This window comes from Athene cunicularia (genome assembly GCF_003259725.1).
Source record: "Athene cunicularia isolate RWA chromosome 6 unlocalized genomic scaffold, athCun1 chr6_part1, whole genome shotgun sequence".
NCBI lineage: Eukaryota > Metazoa > Chordata > Aves > Strigiformes > Strigidae > Athene > Athene cunicularia.
This window is the reverse complement of record NW_020799105.1, coordinates 2,991,841-3,018,771: the sequence shown is the minus strand read 5'-3', so window position 1 is coordinate 3,018,771 and position 26,931 is coordinate 2,991,841. Positions and strand designations below refer to the sequence as shown.

The following is a 26,931-nucleotide window of genomic DNA, read 5'->3' as shown; positions in this document are numbered from 1 at the left end:
TCCAAGTTTAAATGTTAATTGGGGTAAAAAGAAGCCTGGCAACTTTACAAAATAGGAAGGTGTGGAATTTCAAATTTCTGCTGATTCACAGAATTAGAAATGTTCAAAACACTTTTTTTGAACCAGCCCTGGGACAAAACTCTTTTAACTCAGCCAAAGCAGGCAGCTCTTCTGGGCCATAAATGGCAAGAACTGTCCAAATACCTCAGTCCCTTTTTCCCCTGTCAGATCCTTGGGTGTCTGGGCTTGATGTTGCAGCTACCACTGTGGATGAAGGGTTAAGATACAAAACAGTGGCTATGGCTAGAGGCGAAAAGGAGGAACGGTTCTTCCCAGAAGCAGTAATTGCTGTTCTGGCTATGTCTGATCCTCTAGTGGTAGCAGAGCAAGGAGTCTATCTCTCAAGAGCCCTATATCTCCATCTTGGTATTGCTCCTTCATTTTTTTAGGGTGAAATTAAAATTTTCAGTGCAGCAAAGAAACGTTCTCTGCCATTTTTCATATACTACTTTTATTTCCAATAGAGCTAATGCCTTTAGTGGCTTGGATAAGTTCTTTCAGCATGGCTGGAATTTCACAGTATCTGCAGCACTTTTCTATAGCTTGCTGTTTGCTCTAGTCAGTGTTAAAAATCATTTTTAGAGAAAGCAAATTAAGTCAGACGAACTCCATGGCAAATATTTAAGTTTCTATAATCTGGACTCTCCTGTAATAAGTACTCAGGTGCAGACAGATGTTCGAAGAGATATAGCTTTTAGAGGCAGCATGAAGACTCGTTTAGGTTGCAGTAATAGTATGGAATTGATACTTTTGCCTAGCCTGTCACAAACAGAAAGACATCCATAAAATTGTGTAACAGGAAAATGCAATACATCTTAAACTATATTTTTTAAATAAATAAGAAAAAAGTTTTAACTGGTGTGTAAGACTTGCTGTTAGTGTCCTTATGATTTCTAAAAGGAGCAGTGCATTTTGCATTAAATGTGATAAGTCAGTCTTTTTCTGTGTGTCCCTGTGAATGATGAAAAGGTCAATTCTTACCATTTTTAAGAAGATAAATTATTTAACATCAGTGAAGATTCCATACAGCCTCAGCACTTCCAGTACTTTCCTTTTGGAGGATTTTATTGCTTGGAAGTAATATTCTGGACTGTCTGTGGCTTATGAGTTCTTAACTGGAGAATAATTGTCTTTTGCTGTGCCTTAATTGATTTTTACTGATGTGGCATTTCTTTCTTTGTACTAGAGAAAATTATTGTATTTTAGAAATTGTTTTCATTTTTTCTTTTATAGATAGGGACAGATCTGGTATGGGGACAAAGTTTTAATTCAGTTATGGAATTCATGTTGATGGAGCCTAACACTGTTGTTTTATGTTTGCAACAGTGTAATGCTACTACCTTTGTTAGTTTGTCCAAAGTATTAACCTGTATTTTATTGTAGAAGTAGAGCCTGTCACACTTCATCCTGACACCTAAAGCACATTGCTTTACAAGTCTGCTTTCTCCTTAGAAGAAGGAGAAGAAGGATTTGTTTGCAAGCATAAAGAAAATCAATTGAGTGGCTGGCAATGCTATTCATGTATGGCATACAGAGAGTCTTAATTTAAAAGAAATCATTAAAATAATCTCTAAATCTAGGCAGGGTTGCATCAACAACCACAGTATTCTGGGTTTGTCAAATGATACTTCAATAGTAGATACTTCGATAGTCAGATATTTCAAAAATTGTTACTAAAAAAACATTTTTCTTTATCTGTATACTGGAAGTGTTTAGATGTCTTAAATTTTTAGCTCACTAGTTGAGAACTGTTTTAACAAGGCCACTACTATATGCTTAAGTCCAAAGTGATAGGGCTGACCCTATTAAATGATTGTAGTTTTCAACAGCCTGGTGATTAACAGGCTTTGAACTTTCCTGGCTTTCTTAATCCCTTTTAATCATTTAAACCTATTACTGTTTTGACTACAATTTCAAAAGCCCTTTAAATCTGTCTTATAATATTAATAGCTGATTAAAGTCCTGATTTCCAACCATTTTATCAGTGGGGAGTCTATGTTATTATGCTTAATAATTTAGAAACAACTATTTAGGAAAACATTGATCAAGAAGAAAAACTATACCTAGTAATGTTTATATTTAAATTAGTGATTGTATCCATGTGAGAAATTGGAGAAGCAAAGTGCTTCTAATTTATGACATCAATAACTATTTTTTTCTTTTAGGTTTCAGGAGTGTTAAAATTTTAAGTTAATTCTGTTGAAATTTAAATCCATCTTTCATTTTCATAATGTTTTGTGGTAAAATCTTTCTGCTGATGTTTTTAAGATCACTTTTACCCAGAAATTCCAAGTTTTTTTCTGAAAAGCAGAGGTTTATATAGGATGTGATGCAGCCAAATAAGGTTCCAGTCACACTAATACACAGGAACTGGGTACTAATAACTGGTTAAAAATGATAATAGCAGAAATGACTCCGTGGGTTTTCCAAGATGGTCCTTCATTCTCTCAGCCCTGATATTTATATTCTAGTAGCAGTGTTTAAAGTCTGGATTTTTTAAATAAATGAAACAGCCGTGTTCTGTGGTTTGTGTTGAGCTTAAACTTTTCCTTAAGCAGATGCTTTTGTTTTGCTAAGCAGTGTAATTCTCTGCTGGGACAATGCTACATGCTCTTTCCCTAGCAGACCTTGATTCTTTGTCATTGATAACTGTGAAGTAATTTATTTTCAACAGTCTTAAGATAGAAGTATCTTAACCTTCTGTTGCTATTTTTTCATGTCTCTTTTCCATTACCACTAGTGTGTACTTTACTCCCACCTACATTTCTTCTTTCCAAGCTAAATGTCTTAACTACATGTTTTTCTGTTGACTTACTCCATGCCCTTCCATTTTTACTGAGGCTGACCACTTACTCTGTTCTTTTTTTCTCATTTTGATTTGTTTTGCTCTTTCCTTTTTCTATGTAGAAGTAGTTCACTGATGATTCAATGTTAGACATGAATTGGAAGCTCAGGTGGGGTTAGTTGCAAATTATGACACATATTTCCCCCCCCTACCACCCCAAGTTACTGCTTTGTGGCATGCCTTTACCCCTGCCCATATTTTGAATGTGTTTTTTTTACCTACTTGGCTCTTCATTTGTCTGTATTTTGAAATAACTGTGTTTGAATGGGTTCATTTTACTGTATGCTAGAATGTTGTCACTACATACCCTTGCCAGTCTGCTGTCATCTGTGAATTTCATGAGTAGCTAACTCTAGGTCACTCATAAATGTGTGGCATAGTGTTGGATCTAGCACTGATCCATGTTGGAGTCAATCCGAAATGTGCATTCTCTCACAGCCCTAATACTTCCCTGAAGGAATGTCTGAAAAGTCTTCTAAGCCGTTGCCTCTTTTGTTGGTATACATGGACTATTGCAAAATTTAGATTTTTCTGGACACAGGCTTTCTTTGGGATTGTATTGATGTCATAAAATCCCTCTTTAATCTTTCAGTTTTTCAAGGAGGAGGTTTTGGACTTGCATTTTTCATTTGGCAACAAACTTTTTCTAAATTTTTTCATAGGAATATGAAAATTAAAAATTCATAGGAATTTTTCTAAAATTGTCTAACCTGTAGAACGTCATCCTAGGGTAACAATGAATAATGATCAGCTGTCATTAAAACCAGAAATTAATGCAGAAGGGGTCCCTGTTTTGCTGTCAATTTGAGGCCAAGAAAGAATGTGGAAAGGTGTAGGGGGGACCAACTGCTGTATTATGGAATAGGAGAGAGGTTAAAGGGGAGAGAAATTTTGAGAGAGTGGGGAAGTGTGGTGCTTTCAGATGATGAAGCTGGGAGACTATAGCAAAGCAACAGAGGAATTTATGGAAAAAATGAAAAAACAAATATATTAAACTGGCAGAATAAAAACATTGCAAATCAGGCAAGAGACAGACTTTCAGGTTATGAATCAAAGCCCTTTACTGTTTGTTTTTTTTTTAATGGGGGGAAAAGATGTCTTAAAACAAATATTTGTACTAGGGTGTATATATGTGCTAGTTACACAAAACTTTTAATTTTGGTTTAGCTGGTTGCATCTGGTCCATGATGAATTTGGCTGCTGAATTTATACATGAGGTGTGGTCTGAGGGTTGTGGTTTTTTGTTTTTGTCTTGATTTAGAAAATGCACAGCCCCTAGAATCTGGTTTAGCAGGCTTAAAGTAGTGATCCAAACAAATAGAAATCATGGTCCTTAAACTCCGTATTTATGTACATGAAAAAGATTACTAGGCTAATCAGAAGAGTAAGGGTACATTAGATTTAACTGAAATTTATAAGCCTTGTCAAAAATGCAGAAATACTACCTTGCTTTAAGTAGTATTTTACTACTGTAGAAAAGAGGTTCACTTTTTGCCTTTTGATCTCTGTATAGATCAAGTCAGAAGAGATGCAGTTAGCAGTTATGGCAGCATTACTCATTCTGTCTGATAAATTGCAGATGGAAGCAGTAGAGAAACAGGCTGACCTTCTATACCCATCCCCCATAAATCTGATGTGTTAGAAATATTTTAGGAGCTTCTGTTGGGCTTGCTGTGTGCATTGGTCTGTAAATGCTCATGAGGATGCACTGTTACAGCAGGTTCACACGTGGCTGTGTTTCTGACCTGAAAAGTCTTGTGGGATGTGTTAACTGCATTTGGTTGAAAGCAGTCAATACAGTCTGAAAAAGGACATGTGAGCACCACTGTCCCACAGGTTGGTTGTCCTAGTTTTTACAAAATTAATAATTAAGAAAAATCAACAGAAGGAGGACTGCATTTCTTTTTTTAGAACAGTTAAAGTAGCCTTAACATCACTTGAAAGTTGAAACAGCGTAATTGCTGAATCATTCTTATGGAGACTTCTTTAGATTAATCTGAAATACGAGAAGACTATATTGAAGTCCTTAAAGTTTCTTAATGGCTTTGTTGAAAATTTATGAAGAATGCTTCTGCAGAGCTTTGTCTTAAAAGGTCTTGTCTTTTATGATGAAGCAAAGCCTAGCATAGCATAAATTCTACTTGTCTTGTCCAGTTAGTAAAACCAACAGAGAAAGTGCACTGTTCCTTTTTTTGATGGCTTTTCTACAAAGTTCAAAGAATATCTTGGAAATCTACCCTTTCATAAATTCAATTTTTAATCAATCTGAGAAATACTTAAAACAGTAACTGCAGCAAAGCATGTCAAGCACAATAAGCTTATGGAATAGCACAGCCCAAGTGTACTTAAAGGGGAGTGAGGTTAGAGCTGTGTTCTGTGGCAAAAAGTTCTTAATTATTTCTATATCAAACAAGGTAGAGAATGTCTGCATAGATCTATGTTTAGAGCTTCTTAGGATGCCTTACTGTCATAATTTTGTATTACTGAAATAGTTTTAATCTTTTTTTATATGCTAAGTACACACAGTGATAGTTAATGCAAAAACACCACTATCTGTAGTGTTGCTTCACAAGTATTCTTGAAAATATTGGTGAAAATATTACTCTGATATGTAGAGAGTTTTTTGTACCTCGTTGTTTCTGGGTAGTCTGCATGATGGAAATTTTTGCCTTGGTCCTTCTGGCCCAAGCAGCAGTGTCTATGTGCTGATTTTTAGTTTGATATCTGTGCAATTTTTGCTATTTTTTCTATGTAAGTTTTTGTTTAGGCTTTCAGATTCAACTCCGTAATTCTGAAAAGTAAATTCGTTTTGAAGCTATGAAGACCTATTGCCAGTTTTTAGAACTGCTCATCACTAGTTTTTATTCTGACAGGTGAGTTTTACCTGTTTTTCAGGAAACTCTTGTTCTTAGAGCAGATCTGAACTTGATAGTCATTTGGAATTTTTCACCATTACATATTTAGCGTAGGCCGTGTTTTCTTTTTAATTTGGTTAGGGCTTTGTAAAATTGGATGTTGCCTGAAGGGAACCATGCCTATGGCTGTTTGTTACATTAAAAGCATTATTGTAAAAATGCTGACGACAGTCCAAGCACATTAATTTTCATACACTCTCATATTAGGAGTTGGGAAATAAAGAAGTGTTGTAGGATTACCATTTCAGAAGGATCTTTAAAGTGTACTGCAGAAGTCAGAGCTGAATTTACAGGTTCTAATATGCTTAAAAAATGAAAAGTAGACATTTAGTAAAAATGTTACATTTCTGCAAAAACTGAAATTGAGATGATAAACTTGTAGGTGAATGCTAGGGAAATCATATATATGCAAGAGGAGAAAAGTATCCTGCCTTCATTTTTTTTTTTTTTTTTTTTTTTCCCCCTAGCACTATAACCAAATAGAATGTGTTGGTCAGAATTATACATCTAGCTGTTAAATACAGTAAAAGTCCTCCCAAGTGGCCCTGGCATTTTTTTTTAATAGTCATATTTAGCAAAATTTCCTAAATGCCGTTATGGTTCTGTATACTATCTGTCCTCTGAACGCCTACAATAATCTTTTAGTCTGGCTCTGTGCTACTTTATTTTCAGATGTGTGGAAAAGGGAAAATATTTAAGATTAATGTAATTATGAATTTATAATTAATGTTTTAGGGGGCTTTTTATATATCTGCATGTACATAAAATTTGATTCTGGAAACACAGCAGTTAGGAATTTCAGATCTGAGTTCTGGTAGAGTTACTGGTTACAGTAAGCAAATGAGGAAAAAGATTGAGAAGATCAGGATAGAGATTGAGAAAGATTCAGGATAGCTGTCTTGGGAAGTTGAAAACATCATTGATAATTAAAATTCAATTATTTCAGGATTTTTCTCATTGAAATATATCCCCAGTTTGTTAATGTTCTGAAGTTACGAAATTGGGGGGACTGATGGGAGGCATTCAAATCGACTTGCTCAGCAGGCTAATTTAGACATCCTCTATCATTATGCTCCACTGTAGTCAAAGGACAGAGAGGTGCTTTTCCAGAGTGTGAATTGGAGTTGGGTCTTTGTTTCTTGATGAAATGTAGGGGAATTAGTTTTCTCGTTTGTCCTGGTAAGTTAAATGCGTAAACATGCCTTTTTGTAACCAGATTGGAAAGAATACTGGTTTAAAAAAAAATCTTGACACTGAAAAGAGTATTGTAAAGCATCTGAAACTTCTCATTTAAACTGTGATTAGAGGATGTGTGATAGAATAATGGTCCCTCTTCGCTCCTATCTGCAGCTAGGTCACTTGAGTTTTGATCAGCACAGGGTATGTTGGAGTGACTATGATATGACATCTAGAGGTTAGACCAAGATGTGGCTAAAAAATTCCATAAGAAACTGGGTTTGGGGAAAAAGCTGCTGTCTCCAAAAGGGGAAGTTTTACCCAAGGTACAATCAACTACTGGACTGTCAGAAGCCATCAGCTATGATACTCAGAGACCAGGATGTGCCTATCTGGGCAGGCAGCTGCACCACTGTTTGGTGGAAATATGCAGCTGTGCAGTGTGATAGTTGCTACAGTTGGGGTGCTTTTTCTGTCGATCTTTATGGTTGTGTGCAGCTGCCATTTTGAACGGTGTGTCTGGATCATTGGCTACTCTTCCAGTAGATTAAATATTGAAGTGTTTAAATGTATCATTTTTGACAGGTACTACAGTTTGTTTTGACACCTACCTACAATCTTGCTTTAGACTCTTGCATATTTTTATTCTAAGGTCCCTTTTTTTGAAATAAGATATTGAGCAGTGATGAAGAGACTGTTAGCATTATGAAACTATCAGTTTGATATGGGGTAGTTGAAAAGAATTATCTAATGTTCTAGAATGTCTTGAGCTTTGAAATTCACAGGGCAGAAAATAGGAAAAAAGATGAAGTTATAGTCTCTTCAATTCCTTTGCCTACTTCCATAGCCTCTTTGCTTCTCTTGTACTTACTAGGTTATGTAAATGTATAATACATATACAGTATGTTTTTCTGGTTGCTTAGATGGTTTTAAATGCCCTTATTCTAAATTTTTCGACTGTGTATCTTTAGCTTCAATTTTACATTTAATATCCTCGGCTCATGAAATGTTTTTTAGAGAAACTCTCCCAAATCTAACCTTCGTTAGTTAGGAAGTGCCAACTGGCGCTTATCAATCTTGCCTACAAAACACATGTTGGGAAATATTATGTAAGCTGTTAACTGTGCTAGTTGCACATTTAAATTTATTAAATACTTCAGCAGCTGTGTATGAAATACAATATGCAACCTGTCTTAATCCATATAGTACTAAGAAATGTTTGAACTCTACAAGCATGTCCCTTTGTGGGAAACTTCCTTTGATAGCAACTTGTCAAAGAAATATTTTTAGGGGTCAAGGAAGAATATTTGAAAAATGCCTTTTTCATGGTGAAAGAAGGGGGTGGTGGTGAAAAAGATTAGGTAAGATAAGGTTCACCAAAGGAACTGTTCTGCAAACCTCAGGGGTAGCAACTGTGTCTCTCCTGCACCCCTCTCTGGCATGTCAGTAACATACCCGAGGCAAAAATCACACATCTGTTAAACAGCATTCCTATTATGTTACATGATTTCTGTTGTATCTTATTTATTAGTCTAAGTGGTGAAGGGTTATATTTGGGTTTTTTCCTCTAAATAATTCTGGGGGTTAAACTGTGGATTTAAAAAAAAAAAAAAAAAGTGAAGGAACAATGAATCTAGAAGCTTTAAAAAGCTCAGGTATAGATACTAATTTCTATATCTTCAGCAATAAAATTGTATTCAGTTCTAGCTGAAGTAGTTTGATTTCTGGTCAGAGGAAAAGCATGCAGTGTTATTTTTAGTGAAGAACAGTTATGACTTTATGCAGGTATCTTTTTTAATGGGCAAAATGGTCTCCATGTACAAAATGGATTGCATATTAGCCAAGGGTATATCTGTATGTGACAGGCAGATCCTTTTAACAAATGACCTGATTTAATTTTAAGTAAGGTTGCAAGTTACATAAGAAGATTTAGTGTCCTTTGACCTGTGAAAGATGTTCCTTTTATAATTTCCCAGTAGCTCTTTGCTTTTTCTCTGATATACAAGTATTTACTATCAATAAAATGCTTATTAAGACATGACAGATGGACATATACGGGAGGTGTAGCAGCATTATGAAGAGACTGGTGTTGGACTAGACCCTTTTTCATTAAAGAAAAAGAGCCTGATAGTGTTGACTATAGAAAACGCTGATTTGGAAGTAAATGTAAGATCACAACAGTTAAAATCTGTGGCGTAAAGACTGATAGGATGGTAAACTATAAAGAAGACTCGGCAATTAAACCAAGTGACTTGAATCTCTTATTGAACAGTGTTATAGTATAGTCTGCTTGCTGTAAAACTCAAATACAAATTCTGCATTTAGAAGGAGGATGTGGATGGACCCCACTGTATCCTGATGAGAAGTGACTACATGAAGGATTTATCAGCAAAGTGGATAAATGGATGCAAGTCAGCATGATACTATGGCAAATAACCTAAGGCAGTCTCTGCATATGTAAACAAGAAAAATGGGTCAGTCAGTCGGTGTCTTGTATGTTTGAATGCAGCACTAGAGAGCTTGAGAGTGTGTCCAGGGTTGGTGCTTGCATTTTAAACGGATGCTGAAAAAACAAGTTTCAGAGAGTATCATCGGGAAATACTATGAGGAATAACAAACATATTTTATTTGTTCATTTGAAACAAAAATCAGTTTGCAAGATAGCTTGATTGTTGTTGGTTGGTGACCAGAATCTTTCCTCAGGAGGGGTAATTTATGGTTCTGCAGTTGACTGGAGCAAGGAACAAGAACAGAGGGCAAAGGGACAGTGGGAACCTTCTGCCTTCTGAGTGTGAGCAGTTAGCTGTTTATAGAATTATCAAATGAACACCTGACTTCTTACAAACCAGTCAACCAAATGAGAAAATAAACCCCAAAACCTAAACCGCATAGAAAACCATATCAGTTAGATTTGTGGAATATTTTGAGATGGCAAAAGATTTTGTTCTGAGGCAGAACAACAGTGAGGTCACTTCTTAAAGGTTTTCCGAAGTGAGTGACAGTGCAGCCTGCAGCATGACCAGAAGTAGCCTGTGCTGGGGGAAATGGGGTTCCTTCACTGTAGTCAACTCATTCTGTAAAATTGCCTATTAGGGTAAGTTAGCAAAGAAAATTTCTTTGTCTCAAGCTCTCCCTTTCATCAGAGGTTGCCTGTATGGACTGCAGAAATTTTCTTAAATAGCCTGTTGTTAGTGTATTTTTTCTATAGCATGTTTTTGGTATTAATAGTTTTATTTGGTACGGGGGAAACACTACAGCCAGTTTTAGTGTTCACATTGTCTGTATTCCTCACTGTCATGTTTTGTCAGATCCAAATGAGAAGATCACTCTACAGTTTATGGTATGAAGTGCAGTTATTTTGGATATATAGCAAGATATCTCAGTTATAATTTGAAGCCATGATATAAAACAAAAGTTTTGTGTGATGTTGTTTAATAAACATGTAATAAATTTTTTAGAAAACTTTGCTGCTGTCTTTGCAATACCTGAGGTACCAGAATCAACAAATACTACACAATTTAATTATTTGCCTGTTTGAAACTAAAAACCTACATTTTGTGTCTATGTTCTCAAAGGAGTAACTGCATTGTTTTGTATTTGTGTTTTTTTTTTTTTTCAAGGTACGGGCTGAAGCCAAACGACCAAATTTTGGCAGAGGAGAAGCACAAAGAACTGTAAGCTCTTTTATGGTGATATACATGCATGTTATATGTATTTACTTTTCTATGTACATACATATCTTATTATTAAAGACATGAAACAAAAATTGTGTTTTCATAAATAGCTTCTGCTCTTCAATATTATCTGCTGTAAATTACACAATTGTCTGAAAACTAATTGTTTAAAAAATTTTTTTTCATTAATTTGCTTTAAAAATTCTTAACTGCAGTTGGTACACATGCAGTTTAAATGTCTTGGTGTTCATCGTAGTTGATGTTTTATGTATAACAGTGGTTGTAGTAACAGCTACTGCCTGCTTGCAGTTTGTCTCTGTATATGTGAAATGTTTGCTTTTATCTGGCAGAAATTAAAATATTTTTTGAGGTTCAATATTGACACATTATTGTAATTTTCCTACTTCTGTGATATCATGTCCATTCCCATCTTTGCAAATTCTCATCAGTGCAGTTGGGCTGTGTAGCTGAGAGCCACTAGTGCCTTGTCAGTTATACTGAAATTTTTCTAGTTTTGGCTAATCTGATTTTATATCCTAAAAACTCTTGTTCCCGGGGAAGAAATAAGATCCATTGTTGAATGGATCATTCTTTTGTTTTGCAGGAGAAGTACCCACAGGAAGCTTAATCAAACATTTCAGTAATGGCTTATTCAGTTATTTTGCTCCTTCATTAAAGATGCACCCAAACCAAAAAAGCTTGAAGTTCAGATTTATTCCAATTTTTAGAGAGTTTTCCATGTTCAGGCAAAATATTCTTTATTTTTTATTTTGGCACACCATGTACTAAAATCCAAAAGCTCTACAGTTGAGTTGAAAGCAAATGCTATGTACTGTGTATAAGCATGTGTATATGTATTTAGAAAATGCAAAGTAAAAAGACTGGTAGGTATTGTCTGTGTATTATCTAGATATGGGGGAGGGGGATTTTGAGTTTGTATGCCTGGTTTTGAAACCTTCATTTTTTGGTGTGTTTTGATTTTGTTGGTTTTTTGTTGTTGTCTTGTTTTGTTTTTTTCAAATAGCTTTTAAAACAGATACTGAAGTTTTTCAAGTTACTACTTTTGAACAGTATACATGTTTTAAAAGTGGAGGGGATTTATCAGAGCTTGGTATGCTTTCTGTGATGACTGATTAGTTCAATCAGTTAATATATTAAATGGGAAAAAAGTATTCAGTAAATAAAAGATGTACAACTGGAACATTCCTGCTCACTTGTATGTGTAGGCATAAAGGTTACATAAAGGCAATACTATAAGACTTTTTATTTCACAATTTAGTTTAAAATTAATCTTGTTTTTAAAGCTCTTAAGACAATTACTTCACATCATTATTACTGCTGGTTTTAATTTGTACACATTAATACCACTGGTTGAAGAGCTATACTCAGTGCATGAACTCCTGTTTTCTTCTTGCCTCATTCATTCGCTGTTCTCTATGAGCTGCCTGAGAAATGTTCTATGTGAATGTTCTCTTTGCCATCCCTCAAATCTGTATTATGTAACTGCTATTTTTTTTAAGATAGTTGGTATGAAAGACTGTAGAAAATGCTTCATTTTTCAGCCCTTATATAATTTTTTTCAGTGTCTTCTCCATGATGACTAGTGGAATATTCATATAAAAGAAATATTTCCAAATAAGATATAGATTTTTAGGATTACTTTCACACTTCTTTGTTTCAGGATAGAGATAATGGGGGATTTGATCCCTTTTGTTTGCATCTTCATGGTTAGATATAAGAAAAACACCATTTTCTTTTCTATTTTAGACTTTCAGCTCCTCCACCTAATTGTCTGTTTCCATTATTACCTAGCATTATTTTGCATTATTTCATAGTACTCCCAAAAGACTGAAGCAGTTATCCATGTGTAGGATGAGGTAACTGTTTAAGATGAATTAATATCTATAGGTGTCAGGTTTTCCCATGTTGAAAGTTTGGATGTATCTCAGTGAGGTCATACATTTCAAACTGTAAAAATGTATTCTGGTAACAAAGATTTAATTTTTTTGGAAAACGATTTATTTGCTAAAAGCCTTAGTGATTGAATTACTAGCCAAAAAAAATTTCCATGTTCTTTCAGAGGATGAACAAAGACATTTAATTTATATGTGTACATCATGGTAATGTACTTGTGACTTTAAAACTGCTTGAGCTCCAGGCAAAAGGCAGACAACAACTGTTAAATTTGATCAGTGGTTTTATGTAGAGCACTCTCTCTAATGACAGAGCACTTGTGGACAGCATAATTATGATTAAGCCATTAAATGGGTTAGAGCATTTTTAAAAGATAGAAGCTGGAAGTATTAAAACTACTAGCATGTTAGAGGAGTTAAACACCAATTAAATGACATACAGGTCTGTATTGTGGACAGTACAAGTTGTACTGTGTACACAAGCTTTATTTGCACAATAGATACTGGTTAAACTAAGCCTTTTGACGTGAGATTTCATTTGAAGTCGTTTAAACATGAAAATCCTGTTTAAGCTTTTCATTTTAAGTATGTTGCATATTACTTAATTGCATGTAAGTTACTTATGTTTACAGCATAATCACTTCTTAAATTGAGGGTTGAACCCCTTTAATTAAACAAAATTCAGTAAAACTAAAGTTTTACATGAATCAGATGCAGTTCTACATGAATCAGCTGTTTTTTAATTATTACTGCTACAGTAGCTCCTGATATTACTTATATGCTGTTGGTTAGAATGGACGAGTTTGAACATGCTTTTGCCATTTGACCTTGGCATCTTGAATGTTGCTGGGGAAAATTCTTGTAGGTCAGTGTCATGTTGTTTCAAGAGAGGTTTTTGGAACTTTCTAATATGCTGTGTGCTTTTCTCAGACCGTGTTAACTGTATGGTACAAAACAGATTAAACATCGTGGAACCACAGAGCACTTTCAGTCCTTCAGGCTAAATTCTCTGGTTTAATTTACAGATGAGTTGTTAGATACTTAACTATCCTTTTCTGACATTTAGCTATGCTTTCATATTTAAAAGAAAACCCAGTTCTAGGGAATGATGCAAGACAACTTAGCACTAGGGTGATTGTTGCTGATTTGGTTGTGAACAGAAGTTCAGTGCCCTTATAACTAAGGTGTTCTCCTGAACCTGCCCTAATGTTTTTAAGTCAAATACAAAAGAAGTTAGACTCTATGTATTCCTGTTCAGTGCCAAAATTCCTCCTGCTTAAAATACTTTATCTTACAGTCTTTGAAATGTCAGCAGCTTTTATATTGACTTACCTAGTAAAGAAGACTTCTTTTGACATTCTTTATCTAATAGTATCACAGTGATTTCTCTGACTGTCAGATGTTCTTCAGTTTCTTAGAGATCACTTCTCAGTAGCTGTTCTTTATAAAGTGTAAATTTTGTTCAGTAATAAATGCCTTATCTCTAAAGGTATTGGGCCAGCTACACAGTGACTTGGCTTGATCCTTTTGTCCTTGAATCTTGGTTATCTAGACATACAGTCAGTAAGACTGGAGTTAGTTTACAGGCATGGCATCGTACTTCTATTTTAAGAGCCAAGGTATGAAAGATCACCTTTTTTTTTTTTTTTTTTTTTTATTAGTGTATACTTATTTATTTTAAAGGAATTTTTTAGCACTAAAGCTGTATGTTGGTGCATATATACATTCTTTTCAGAATTTGGCTGGAAATGTCTACCCCCCCCGCCCCCATGCTGTAGTCAGCTCCTGAATGCACACAGTCTGGGGAGGTTACTGTCTTGCAGCTCAGACAGGGAGTGGAATGTGTGGTGACTCCTTAGTCTGCCTCTGTAAAATTATCAGATTAGTTCAAATCATCTTAGTTGATGATTAAGCCAAGTGTGCCAGTATTGTTTGTTACTGTGCAGTGAGAAGAGCAAAGACGAGGGAACGGTACTATCTTCAGCTTGCACAGGTGTTTTACAAGGTAAGCAGGCATTTGTGGCTGCAGATAGGTCCTGGAGATGTTTCTTACCTCTTACAACCCAATTCTGTAACCTTGAGGAGGGGTACAAAAGAATTCCGTCCTGCAAGACTGCTGGGGAAACTTGAACATAATAAAGTTGGTGAGGCCTTAATGTTGCATATGTCTTTGTCTTTCCCTTTCTGAGAACAATAAATAAGTATAAACGTTAAAAAAAACCCTCAAACAACCATTTCTCTTGACCCTTTGTATAGTCCTTTCATAAGAATTGCTCCTATTTTTAAATCTCAGAATTGGACTGAATTACTTCAACTGAAGGTCATATTAACCAAGTATAGACATGTGTGTGCATGTGTTGTTTGTTGCCTAGCTGAATTTTTTATTTTTTTTTTACTATGGTTCCACATCAGAAGCTTTTGAGGAGAATAAATTTAAGCTAGCTGCATCAAATGATGGTGTGTGATAACAAATTGTCTTGATATTAAAGTAGAAACAATTTGTTTATCCAATGCCCAGTACAGGGTCCATTTTCACTGAGTAGAGTAGGATTGGCAGAGGTTTTTGGGGTTTTTTAGTAATATTCTCTTTTACTAAAATACGGCCTGTAGCAAAATCTTGGTAGCTTGACCAGCTTGTATGAACAGGCAACTGAAATGTATTCATTGTGAGTCTCAAAAGCGTTGTTTGGAGTTTAGTGGTACCACTGAGTCTGTAAGCAATGTTTCAGGACACTTGTTTTAATACAGCTTTGACTGCTGGTTGTACAGTTTTATAAACTGTTTTGTTTAAGCAGTTCTGGCTGTGGTGGAATACTTAACTATTTTGGAAGTTGGTTGAAGGAGAAAGTAGGAAATGTTGTGCCCCACAGCTACCCCTGCTTTCATAATCTATCTTTTTATAAGAGATACAGGCGGTGAAGTGAGAAAGAGGAAGAAGATATACATAAGCTTTCTTTCTCTTCAGTCAGCTGTTTGATGTGTTGCAGTCAGAAGGAAGGGCAGACATGTTCCTCTGCTGCAAGTTTGCTGAGAAAAATTTATTTAGGTCTTTCATTGTTAGCTGCATACTTGCTATATGTATAATTTTTCATAGCGAACCCGAACAAGGAAGAGAGGGACTCTTCAGCTTGAGAACAGCTATTTGAGTGACTGATGCAGTTTTGACTTATCTGTAACATCTGGGGTTATTCGTGTGTGGTCTGGTTTTGCTTACGTAAGATGTATATAAGTGAGTATTCAAAGGGTGGAGGCATAGTAGGGCTGTTTAGGGATTAAGAGGGACTGTATGATGCTTGGGAAAGTGTAGAGACATTTACAGTAGGGGTTTAGAAGTAGTCTGGGTATGTTAGAAAGCTAGAGGATATGAAATGGATTTGAACCTCTTCATGGGAATGTTGTAGTGGGATTTCCTTGTATTTGGGGTGGGTTACCATATATAGATCACTATCTATCACAGTATTTAAGTGCGAAAGCTAAGGCACTCAACCCCAAACACATTTACTGTGCAACCATACCTCATTGATGGTTCAGTATGCAGTGAGAGCATACGAATGCTGGGGACATAGAGGGTTACAACTGTCTGTCTAATGCTGTTGGAAGCAACAAAATTACAGTATTTTGTGCCACTAGAGGGTGTAGCTTATCTTCAGAAACACTTTAAAAATGTTTCCATATATGTTGCTTTTAGGATTAGGTGTCCTGTTGGTGTATAATTTCTCTAAAATATCTTTGTTTTTTATTAATCCTGTTCCCTCCAAAACCTGAAAATGAGGGTAGAAAATTGTTGGGGGGAAATAGATACTAAAATATCAGAAATACTAAGCTTTAAGTCTTTTGTTGGCCTACTCAACATATGCTGACAACACAGATGACTTGTATGATGGGGGTGATGCATGAACCTGTCACAGATGTCTGTTAAAGCTGTTGAGTTACTTCATATAATGTACCTCACTTGTAATTACACGTGAGTGGATTGGTTTATAATATGAAATGTTATTTAGCAATGAAGTAATGTGGAAAACTGCTATGGCAATAACAAGGTGCTCAGCTTTATGAAAAAGCTTACTAACTCTTATCTTTACGCAACTTTATTTTAGATTTCTTCCTAATTTTTTTTAGATCAAGCTATCGTACTGGTCTGTTCCTGTTGTAGAGGTTTGTGTGAAAACAGTTAAAGTGTCTACTATGGAATTGATATATTTTTACCAGACCAAATATTTTTAGAATTGCTATAAATTGAAACTTCTAAACTACTTTTTAATTAATAAGAAGTAATTTATAATGATCAATCTCTTAAATTGCTACCTTTTCCCAAAGCAAATACGAATTCTGTTGTATATTGACACTCTTCTTATTCTAATCAAGCACTTCTTTAATTAAACTCTCGTTAAATGCTTGGGAATTATGTGGAGTAAGAATCTGGATGATGTGCTGTGGATATTCAATAAACATGCGAATGTAATGAAACAGATAGATGGTTGGGAAGAACTCTGCTGATCTGGAATGCATTTTGTTAATCCTATTCCTTGGGTTGTTGGCTCCCTCTGTAGAAATTACTTTAAATTGCAGTTTGATTTTTCTAGAATTGTTTTATCACTTCTGTTGTATATATAAAGTCTTTGCTCACATGTATGAGAAGAATGATTTATGGTTAGCTACAAAATTTCTACTACGGATTCCTCCCTCTATTTTTCCATGGCCCCATAAAAATATTTTGAATACAGCACCAATGCAAATCAGTGTTACACAAATCATTTCATGACATTCTTGGTAACAGAAAATCCTGCATAAAATTTCAAAAAATTAAGAATCTAAATTATAGTAGAAATGTGTTTTCCTTCTTTGATGGAGGCAGTATTTACATCTGCTTGAATTTAAAATGAAAAATTACAAGTGTTAATTATACTGCATAATTTAATTTTGCATCCTGGTATTGATGATATGAAATAAGTAGTTTGTAGATAACTTACACAGGGTGGTAAACATATTGGATTAATATTTTTTAAATAGTGCTTATGTATCAATACAGTATTGTGATTAGGCCTTCTGCCTGTTATTTTGTGTATATAAGCAAAACTTTGCTGTGTAGCTTTATAGGCTCAGAATATTCTGTATTATTAAGCAGCTCTTGGAAATTAGCATTGATTCATTCTTATATGACACAATAGCTATGATGTTGTGGTTTGAGTTCAGAGGGCAACTAAGCACTGCACAGCTGCTCACTCCTGCTTTCTCCCCAGTGCTGGGAAGGAGAAAATAAAGCAGAAGGCTCAGGAATAGAGATGAGAATAGGGAGGGATGAACTTTTACCATTATGGTACAGGCAAAAGAAAGACTTGTTAGGGGAAGAAAAAACGAACATAAATTTAATACAGACATTAACAACAACAGCATGTAACAGACAGAGTAGGACTGTGAGAAAGGTTACCATGTCCTGAAAACACCTTCCCTCATCCCTTGCTTCTTCCCGGGTTCAGCATTGCTCCTGATATCTCTGCCTCCTCCCCGCCAGCGGCACAGGGGGCAGGGAATGGGGGGTGCGGTCAGTCCTGACACTTCTTCCACATCGGGGAGGGGGAACTTCTGTCATTCCTCCCCTACTCCGGCCTGGTCCCCCTCTCACAGGAGACAGCCCTCCACAAACCAGCTCTGACATGAGTCACTCCCACAGGCGTGTGGGTCACTCCTGAGTGTTGCAATCTTTCCAGTGCTGAACGACAACAGCGGGGGCTTCTTCCCATGAGGTCTTGGCCTTCTTTGGGTGCAGTCACCTGGGTCGATGTGGGGCCCCCTACAGGCTGCAAATTGTCATCTGCTCCACCATAGACCTCCATGGGTAGCAGGGGGTTGGCCCTACCATCTCACCATGGAGTTCAGGGGAGAGTCTGCTCCCATGCACCTCTCCTCCTTCCTCCTCTGTTCTTCCACTGACCTCAGTGTTCACACAAATGTTCTCCTTGCACCTCTTCCTCACAACTGCCCCAACTCCTCCCAGGTTCCCCTTCTTAAATACGTTATTGCAGAGGTGCAGCTAATTGGCCCGGCCTTGGTGCAAAGGTGGGTCTGACCCATAGCCAAGGGAGATTTGAGAAGCTTCTTACAGGGAGCAACCACTGTAGCCCCTCCCCTGCCACCAAAAAAACCCCCCACCGCTTTCTCTGTCCAGGGTATATGGTTGTCAAATAAGAGCAAGGCTCATGTTCCTCTGGGAAACTTGTTTTTGTAGCCTGAGCTACTTGTCTGACACTGTTGTGTGATACAACACTTCCATGGTAGTAGGAAGGAGGAGAACTGGAAAGGAAAGAGAACGATGGATGTGAAAGCCAGTGAAGAATCCAAAGTATTTTGTGTGACATGAGAACCCAAACGTGAAACAGCTACTAGAAGATTGAAACTTAATTTGCTTAAATCAAGTTATGGAAGTTCATAGTGTCAGATTTATTGTTCTTTTGTAGTCTTGCTATTATTCAACTTAATTTTGTATATTAATTTTTCTTGTTTTACTTTCAAGAGATGTTTTCCAAGTACCTGTGTCATCTACTTCAATTATCGCTAGTATAAGTGGTACAAGGAGAGATATGAAAAGATTCTCCAAGGGGAAGATGTTTTGGAATATTCCAAACTGTAATTCCAGCTCAAATTAGAGAGCTTTCAGGAGCTCTCACAGTACTGATTATTGAGTTAAATTGATCTTTCATAATGATTTCTTACAATTGGAAAATGTATACAGAAATAGGTGGATTGGTGTGGACCTGCCCAGCTCTTCTGTGTAGTGAGCTAATGAGCTGAGTTACTCTATTGTTCTATCTGATACTAAGTACTGTTACTTAGTATGTACTCTATATACTTTGTTTAAAGCAAGGAAATACGTTTTTGCTTTTGCTCCCTATTCCTGAAATCACCCTCAAGCACAGACTGAGCAAGCAGCTCACAGCACTGTACTGAATGCCGAGACTTAGAAAGTTCAGGTATTCAGAACTCCTGTAAAGGGTTTCATCTTGCTGCTCACCGAGTGTTTGTAGCAAAGGCTTCACAAACAGCATGAAATAATTTCACTCTCTTGTCCTCCCCTGGGGTTCATGTTTCAATAGATGCAGTTTGGGCAGTCAGTGAGGCATGATTGTCCAGAAGGAGGTTTTTCCTTCACCACTTCTCTTGACACTTTTAAAAAAATTTTACCACAAATTTGAAAATGGCATGAGAGGTTATGTTAACTGTATTTTGCATTGGCTCCAGATAAGCACAACGTGCGATGCTAATACAGTGGTGATGTGACTGTGTGCAATCACTGACGTATTTGAAGACTGAGTTTTGAATACACAGACTTAATTTTTCCATAATGCTCCATATTTCTGTCACTGTGAATCCATCTGTATTGATTTCTTTCAGATAGAGGATGGCATGCATACTTACAGTAAGATGCAATCTTATTCTACAGAGCATGTAAAGCCTTCTGGGATTGCTATTCCTTAGTTAAGGTAACTGGAAAGATTTCTACATCTTTGTTGCACAGAAGCGCACAGCTTAGAATTGGACAAAATCTGTCTTTATGGTATTAATTTTTGTGTGTTATGCAATGTAGCACTAAACTTGAGATAGTCTAAAATGTAGAAATGATTAATTTGTCATTTTACTACCTTGGAAGATATACTATCTGTCTTAGTGTCTCTTAAAGAATGTAAATAAAGATACTGCTGTGGGATATTTTTGAGCTGTCAGAGTAATTAATTTATGCAACTCTTGCAGCTTGAAATATTCTGAAAGATGGAATGCAAGTTTAACTTAACATGGGATTTTTATTCCATTTTTTAACTGTAATACTTACATGTATTTTGCTCACAGTCCTCTGGAAACAGCACTAGATAAGAAAAAAAAGTTAATATCTGCCTATTTTATGAAATTACTTTAATTTCATAAATATAGTATGTGTGGAGGAGAATCTTCAGAGAATCTTCTTTCGACACATACTTTAATTCTGGTTTTGTTCAGATTTTAATGAAATACACAGCAAAGCCATTGAAATTGTTGCAGTGTTTGAAAGGCCCAGAAAAGGGACATGCAGTCAGCATGCTTTTGCCACAAGGTGGAGCTTTATGTAGTAGCTCGCTTTATGGCAAGTAGTTGAAGATCACCCTTAAAGATGTAAAATGTCTAAAAGCTTTTAACGACTTTAAAGAACTTGGCAGTGCACTGCTGCCTTTTTGTTTAAGTACTTTTAAGCTTGAGATGAGGAGGCTTACTGCTTTCATAGAGACTATTTAAAAACAATGAAAATAAGAAATATATACTTTGTACATTGTGTGTGTGAGCAGTCTGAGCTTGAGATAAGATGCACCTGAGTACAGCAAGCAAATTGTGTGGTAATTTTTATTGTAATGCAGACCACAAACGTATTTGGTATTCAGATTACTATGGTAACAGAATATGTTACAATAAGCAAAGTTGCAAGCTCCAGAATGATAATTATCTCTTCTCTAAACTCATTTTTGTAGTTTGGTTTTTTTTGGTTTGTTTTGTTAATGGCATGATGTGATTGAAATGATGTGCTTTAAAATAATTTACACAGGTTGCTGATGTGATTACCTAAAAGCTGGCCAATGCAAAATAAAAATATTCATTATTTAGTTTATAGTCATTTTTTTTTGGATACTCCTAAAAGTAGATGGAGAATTTAAGCTTTCAATATTCTTGCATTTTAGTGGGAAAACCTGCTGTAACAGCAGATATGCTATAACTGAATTTTAAAATGCAGGTATCTTTGAATTTTTTTTTTTTAATAGCTTCAGGCTTTTGTGAACTCTTACAATTTTAAAAACGAAATTCATTGCTTGATGGCACCTCTGTGTGTGTGCTTTGTTTAAATGCATGAAGTATGTAATTTATTGTTTTTTCATAATTCTGTAAGAGACATAGTCAGGATATAATGATATATATTATTTTCCTAAATAATCAATAAGCTGTATTTTGATGTAGTCCTGTTGTTGGATGTTTGTGTGCTTTTCAGTGAATAACATGTATTTTTGCCATGTTAGGAGTTCAATTTTCTCATTTAAAATCTTTTTCAGTAAGACTGTTTAGAACTGAATTGCCAGAGAAATTTGACTGATGCCCTGCTTGTTACACTGTTGAAAAAAAGGTGTCATCACATCCTGTATTACATTTCCAAAGCTGCTAATGCAACATCACTCTCTTGAATAATTTAACTTTAAAAGTATCCTCATTTACATATGTAAGCATGCCAAATAAAGAATATAATAAGCTGTATCAGCAACTGAAAGAATAGATAAGTCTCTGTTGTCCATTCAATCTTTTCTGGCTTAAACTTAACCCCAAGAGTACCAATTAGTGCTCAGTATAGTGGATTCTACTTTTTTAAAGAGGTGTGATCATCTATCTGAGCAGATTAAATGTCTTGTGTGAAAAAAATTTAGTAGCTGTCCATTAATTGCCTTTCTTTTCATAGACCTTTAGAAAAAGATCTCAAGAGATCATTTAGTTTCATTTCTCTAATCCAGCTAGAGATGCATCTTTGTCATTCCTGACAGATATTTGTCTAACCTCCTCTAAAGGTCTTTGGAAATAGTGAGATGTCATGTGGAAACAGTGCAGTTTTTCTGCATAATCTGTTTTGCTGTGCTGCTTCCTTCTCGCTGAAAAGTTCCTCCTCCCCACACAAAATCTAGGTTTAAATCTGTTCTGAATAGAGTTCAGTTCTGTTAGCTGTCCTATTGTCCACTGACACAGAGAGCATATTATTCCCTTTCTACTGGTTCTATTTTTATATTCTCAAGTCTGCCCTCTTCATCTGTAGACTGGAGAATTCAGGATACATTTCTTCCTGCAGCTTGCATCATCTCAACTTCCCAATTTCACTGCTTTCCTCTGGCCTCCTTCCAGTTGTTTTAGGTACTTCATGAAGTGTGTTGCCAAAAATGGGATACAATCTTCCAGCTGTGGCCTTGACATATGTAGTATGGAATTCCTAAAGCATCAGATGAAAACACATTAATCTCAAGGCTGAAAAAGTGCAGTGTTCTGAGTAGTATCAGAATCATAAATATTTACCTCTAAATTAAATTTTCCTGTCACTTTGGAGATACTGGTTGGTATGTTTTAGAACTAAAAATTAGTTTGTTATTAACATGCAGTTTAATTGTTTAATTAAGAGACAAGTCTGATAAAAAAAGCTTAAAATTTCCAGCATCTATTACTTCCTATGTTTAGGATTTAGTTTTCTAAGTTCAAAAGTAACTGTACTACTAATTAACCCCTATTCAAATATGATTGACTTCCCCCTCTTGAATGAATGAATTTGGGAAAAGAAAGATACTTTAAACAATTCAGGTAATTGGCTCTTACAAGTCTTCTAGATACATAAAACAGCAATGAAAGTGTTGCATGATGAATTCCCAGAAGTGTTTCTTTGTGACTCAAATTTCTAATGTGGCTTCAGAGAATTGAAAATTGCTGTTTTGGAATGGCTGCTAGTTCGTGTTGTGTTGGGAGTGGATCTTCTTCTTTGCCTCCTGGTAAGCAGGGCACCATGAGTTGAAGGCAGTCATCATTTACAAACTGGAGTGATCAAAGTTGTATATAATTTATTTATGAAGAACAGTTCTTTGTACTTCTGACATAGGTTTTATGGATGAGCTTTCCTTTTATTAGAAATCACAGCACAAAATTTGCCAGTCCTGTTTCATTATAGAAGTTTCCCTTTGCAACACATGCTGTAAGAGCATGAAATGGCAGAGGGCCACAGAATTAATGCCCATAAGTCAACTGAACAGCAGAGAAAGAAGAGTGAAAAATAGGTTGGGTATATTACAGAATGCATAGGAATGGGATGGAAGAAAAGGCAATGATTCCAAACTAGGGAGCCAGAACAGTCCAGGATTGGTAGGATAAGGCCATATGCAAAGAGAATGTACATATATATTTGCTAGGGTAAGGTTCTGCGCACCTATGCACCCCTACAGGCAAAAACCTAGAGCAGGCAGAGTAGCCTGTAGTGCGAGGAAAACACTGAGATTTATACCATTTTAGTAGTGTGTTGGAGAAGATCACTTAAAATTGACTGACTGATTTAATCAGGACATCTAGAAGCTCCTGCTTAGCAGTGTAAGTATATATGTATGTTTTTACATTTGCAGTGAGATAAGTTTGTGTTCTAGTGTAAAACTGATTTACTTTCTTGCTGATCATGAATAGCATTGAAGACTTGCCAGGAAATATCTCATCTTCTTATCTACATATTTTATATAGCTCAGTAATCATTGTATATGGGTGTCCCAGGTATTTAAATTGATTTGTTCTTGCAGCTTTCTGTTAGATAAGATTGTAATTTTATGGATTTGTGGCCAAAACAAACATGCTCCAAACTGCATGGGAAACTTGCTGCAAATTCAGAAGCTGTGAGCCTTAACCACTGTGCCATCTGCTTATTCTGAAGGGGGTCTCCTGCCCTAATACTGTGACTGTATGATCAGATGACTTTGCTTTACAAGAAGTGAAAACAGCAACTGACACACACTGCAGCTTCTGTCCCCAAACCAGTGATCACAGATGGAGTGCAGCTGCTGCAAGGGATTCAGTGGTACCTTCTGGTCACATGAGTCAGCTGGTGCAATTGCAGCTGCAGATGCCAGTGTCTCTGCTGAGCAGCTGAAACCAATATACATTATTCAGGCTGGTGCAGGAACGTGTGGGAGGTGACAGAGATAAACTCCCTGTGCCAGTTAGGCATCTTAAGCACCCTGCCCCCAGTACATGTGTCCTGTCCTGGCCTTGTCTCTGTAACTGATGTAGCTGGCTCTGATTGCAAGGGGATGAACAATAGAGCTGCAGATAGTGAGAATATAAGGGTATTAATTAATTTCAGTTATTAATTTCTAATATCCATGTAAAGAAAACTGAATACACATTGTTTTATCCTGCTTGTCCTAGCATTAGGTCAGCAGGATGTGTGCAGGTGTTGTATTGGACTACCAGAGATAGGAAACAGAGTCTTCTACTGTATTGGAGAAAGTATTTTGGGAACTTCAATATTAGTGCAAAAATGTGTTGAGTGCTTTAAGTTGAGAATGTGTATTTAAACAAGATACGCAACTACAGTAGTTAACACTGTGCTTTTAAATTCTGGTGAGAAGTTATCTTACAGATTTGGTAAAGGCTGAGATGGGCTTCTCTAATTTGCTTTTGAACTCACCTAAATAACCTTTCTAAAGTAGGTGATCTCTTCAGCTGACATTTCTAGCATTCAGCAGCAGTGATACATGTCTGTATGCAACGGCAAATGAGCCTTCTTTTGGCACAGTCCCACACAGATTTCTGAGTTCTTAAAAAAGAATAAAAGTTTTGGGGTATAATCCCAGCAACAGCTATGGGAATATTTTGAAACAGCAGCTTTCTTAAAACCTCCCAGTGTGTGAACAGCCCACTTCACAACGAAGAGAAAATCATGCCATCATAGTTGTCCAAATACATGTGTTAGTGGTTGATGTAATTTATGGGAGTCTTTCCCAAGTTGGAAGGATATGCCTGTGTCAAGGGTTGGACACTGAACTATTAAACTGTGTGACTCCGTTTGTTTATTGTCTCTGACAAAAACATCCTGCAAATGTCTTTAAAACCAGGTTTTTTTTTTATTTCTGCTGTACTGGTTATTGCAGATGGCAGTTACAGTACAGCAGCCTTTTTTCTCCTTTATTTTCTTTTGTGATTTCTTTCACACCTGCCACAGGAGCTTACCATGAGTAGAGGTCACTGTTCTGGTATCCAAAATTTTAAACAGCTCTATTTTCTGAGGAAATAGGACATCAACCAAATGAATAGAAGGGAGAAATCAAACTGAGTATGAATAAAAAAAGGAGGAGGAATGAACAGGCCTAAAATAGACAGAGAACAGTTGTTTGGTTCTTGGAGGGTCGGGGGAGGAGTGTGTGGGTTGTAGCTGCTTTTTTTTTTTTTTTTTTTTTGCTCTACCTAAAAAGCGATAAGGAGCTACATAGTTCAGGAAAAATGCATTTTCAACCTTCGGTAAATATATTAGTAGGATTTTAGCCATAGAATAAACTCACATTACAGATCTTGTAAATATTACAAGTTGCAGAATCGTATGTTTGATAGTTGAAGTTCAGTATTGGTTTTGCACAATTAATTTGTATGTGCAGCTGCTCTTTTCAAAGTCTTTGCTAGTACTGCATTTCCCACTAAGAATCCTATATTCTCGGATGGCTAGCTACTCGGTAAACTGATTGGAAGTAGAAATACCCAAATACCCTACTTAGCTGTTTTGCAGTTGCTCCAGCAGAATCGCTGTAAGTGATGTGATGTGATTAACTTCTTAAAGGGAAGATACTGCCACTGGATGGTGCTATTGTTATGTTGTTTAACTTACATTCTGTGATAATGTGGATGACATGAAATCTCCACCCCTGTCCTCCCCAAAGATTTTGTAAAGGTCTGCTGCAAGGAAATCCTATCTATACAGGTCACAGTGCCAACAGGAAAAGTCATCCATAACCTGTACCTTCACAAAGGTTGGTCAGAGGTAACTCTACCTTATGTGATCTGTATTTGAGCTTTGAAGGTGAATGTTTAATACAAGTTTGAACAAGAGTCTGCTGCTTGGTAATACAGTTGTTTTTATGGAAGGTGATGTTCTTGAGGAATGGGATATATTTGAGCCAATCAGCTCTGTGAAATCTGCATATTCAGAATATGTCTAATTATACAGAAAGAGATGCTGAATTACTGAAATTGTCAATTTGAACAGTTTCCTAACAAGGGGACTGTCTTTTAAAACGGCAAAGGTTACATAGCTAGCTACCAATTGCATTACAAAAAAAAAAAAAAAAAAAAAATGAGAAGGTAAATCAGCCTTTGAAAGCCCTTCATGTTTTTTGAGGGGGGAGAAAATGAATGCTTCTTATAAATTTGCATTTCAAGAAGAAATACCTACTTTGAAAAGGTGCGCCTTCTTTTAAAGATTGCAGTTTGATAAGGTAGAGATTTCAGAATTAAAATTACTTTAGACATTTCTGAAATTCATCTTTGAATGTGCTATGAACAACTGGAAGTGTAGTCCAGTTTTCCTATAAGATGGTTTAAAAACAATTTCTTTTTTTTGTGCTTGGTATCTCTCCCACTTTCATTTTCTTTCATATATCTGTCCACAGGAATTGAAGTAAACTTTTTTAAGAGGCCTGGGAGAGGAAGGAAAAAAAAGTATCTTTAGAACATAAGAAAACTATTGCTGCTGTCAGTCCTCACTTTGGAAGAAATTATGAGATTTGGCTAGACACCATCTTGTGTGTTTGTAGCCTGTCTCTTTTACCAATTGAGCTATC

The 26,931-nt window shown here is 36.1% G+C and overlaps 1 protein-coding gene across 2 annotated transcripts in view; it reads left to right on the top strand.

Annotated features, from left to right (window-relative positions):
• ADK (adenosine kinase) overlaps positions 1-26,931 on the top strand; it is a 285,109-nt gene that overhangs the window by 15,500 nt on the left and 242,678 nt on the right. For both annotated transcript variants that reach the window (XM_026851592.1, XM_026851591.1), the window contains exon 3: positions 10,617-10,670. In XM_026851592.1, coding sequence (XP_026707393.1) covers positions 10,617-10,670 — 54 coding nt within the window. The remainder of the gene's footprint in view (positions 1-10,616; positions 10,671-26,931) is intronic.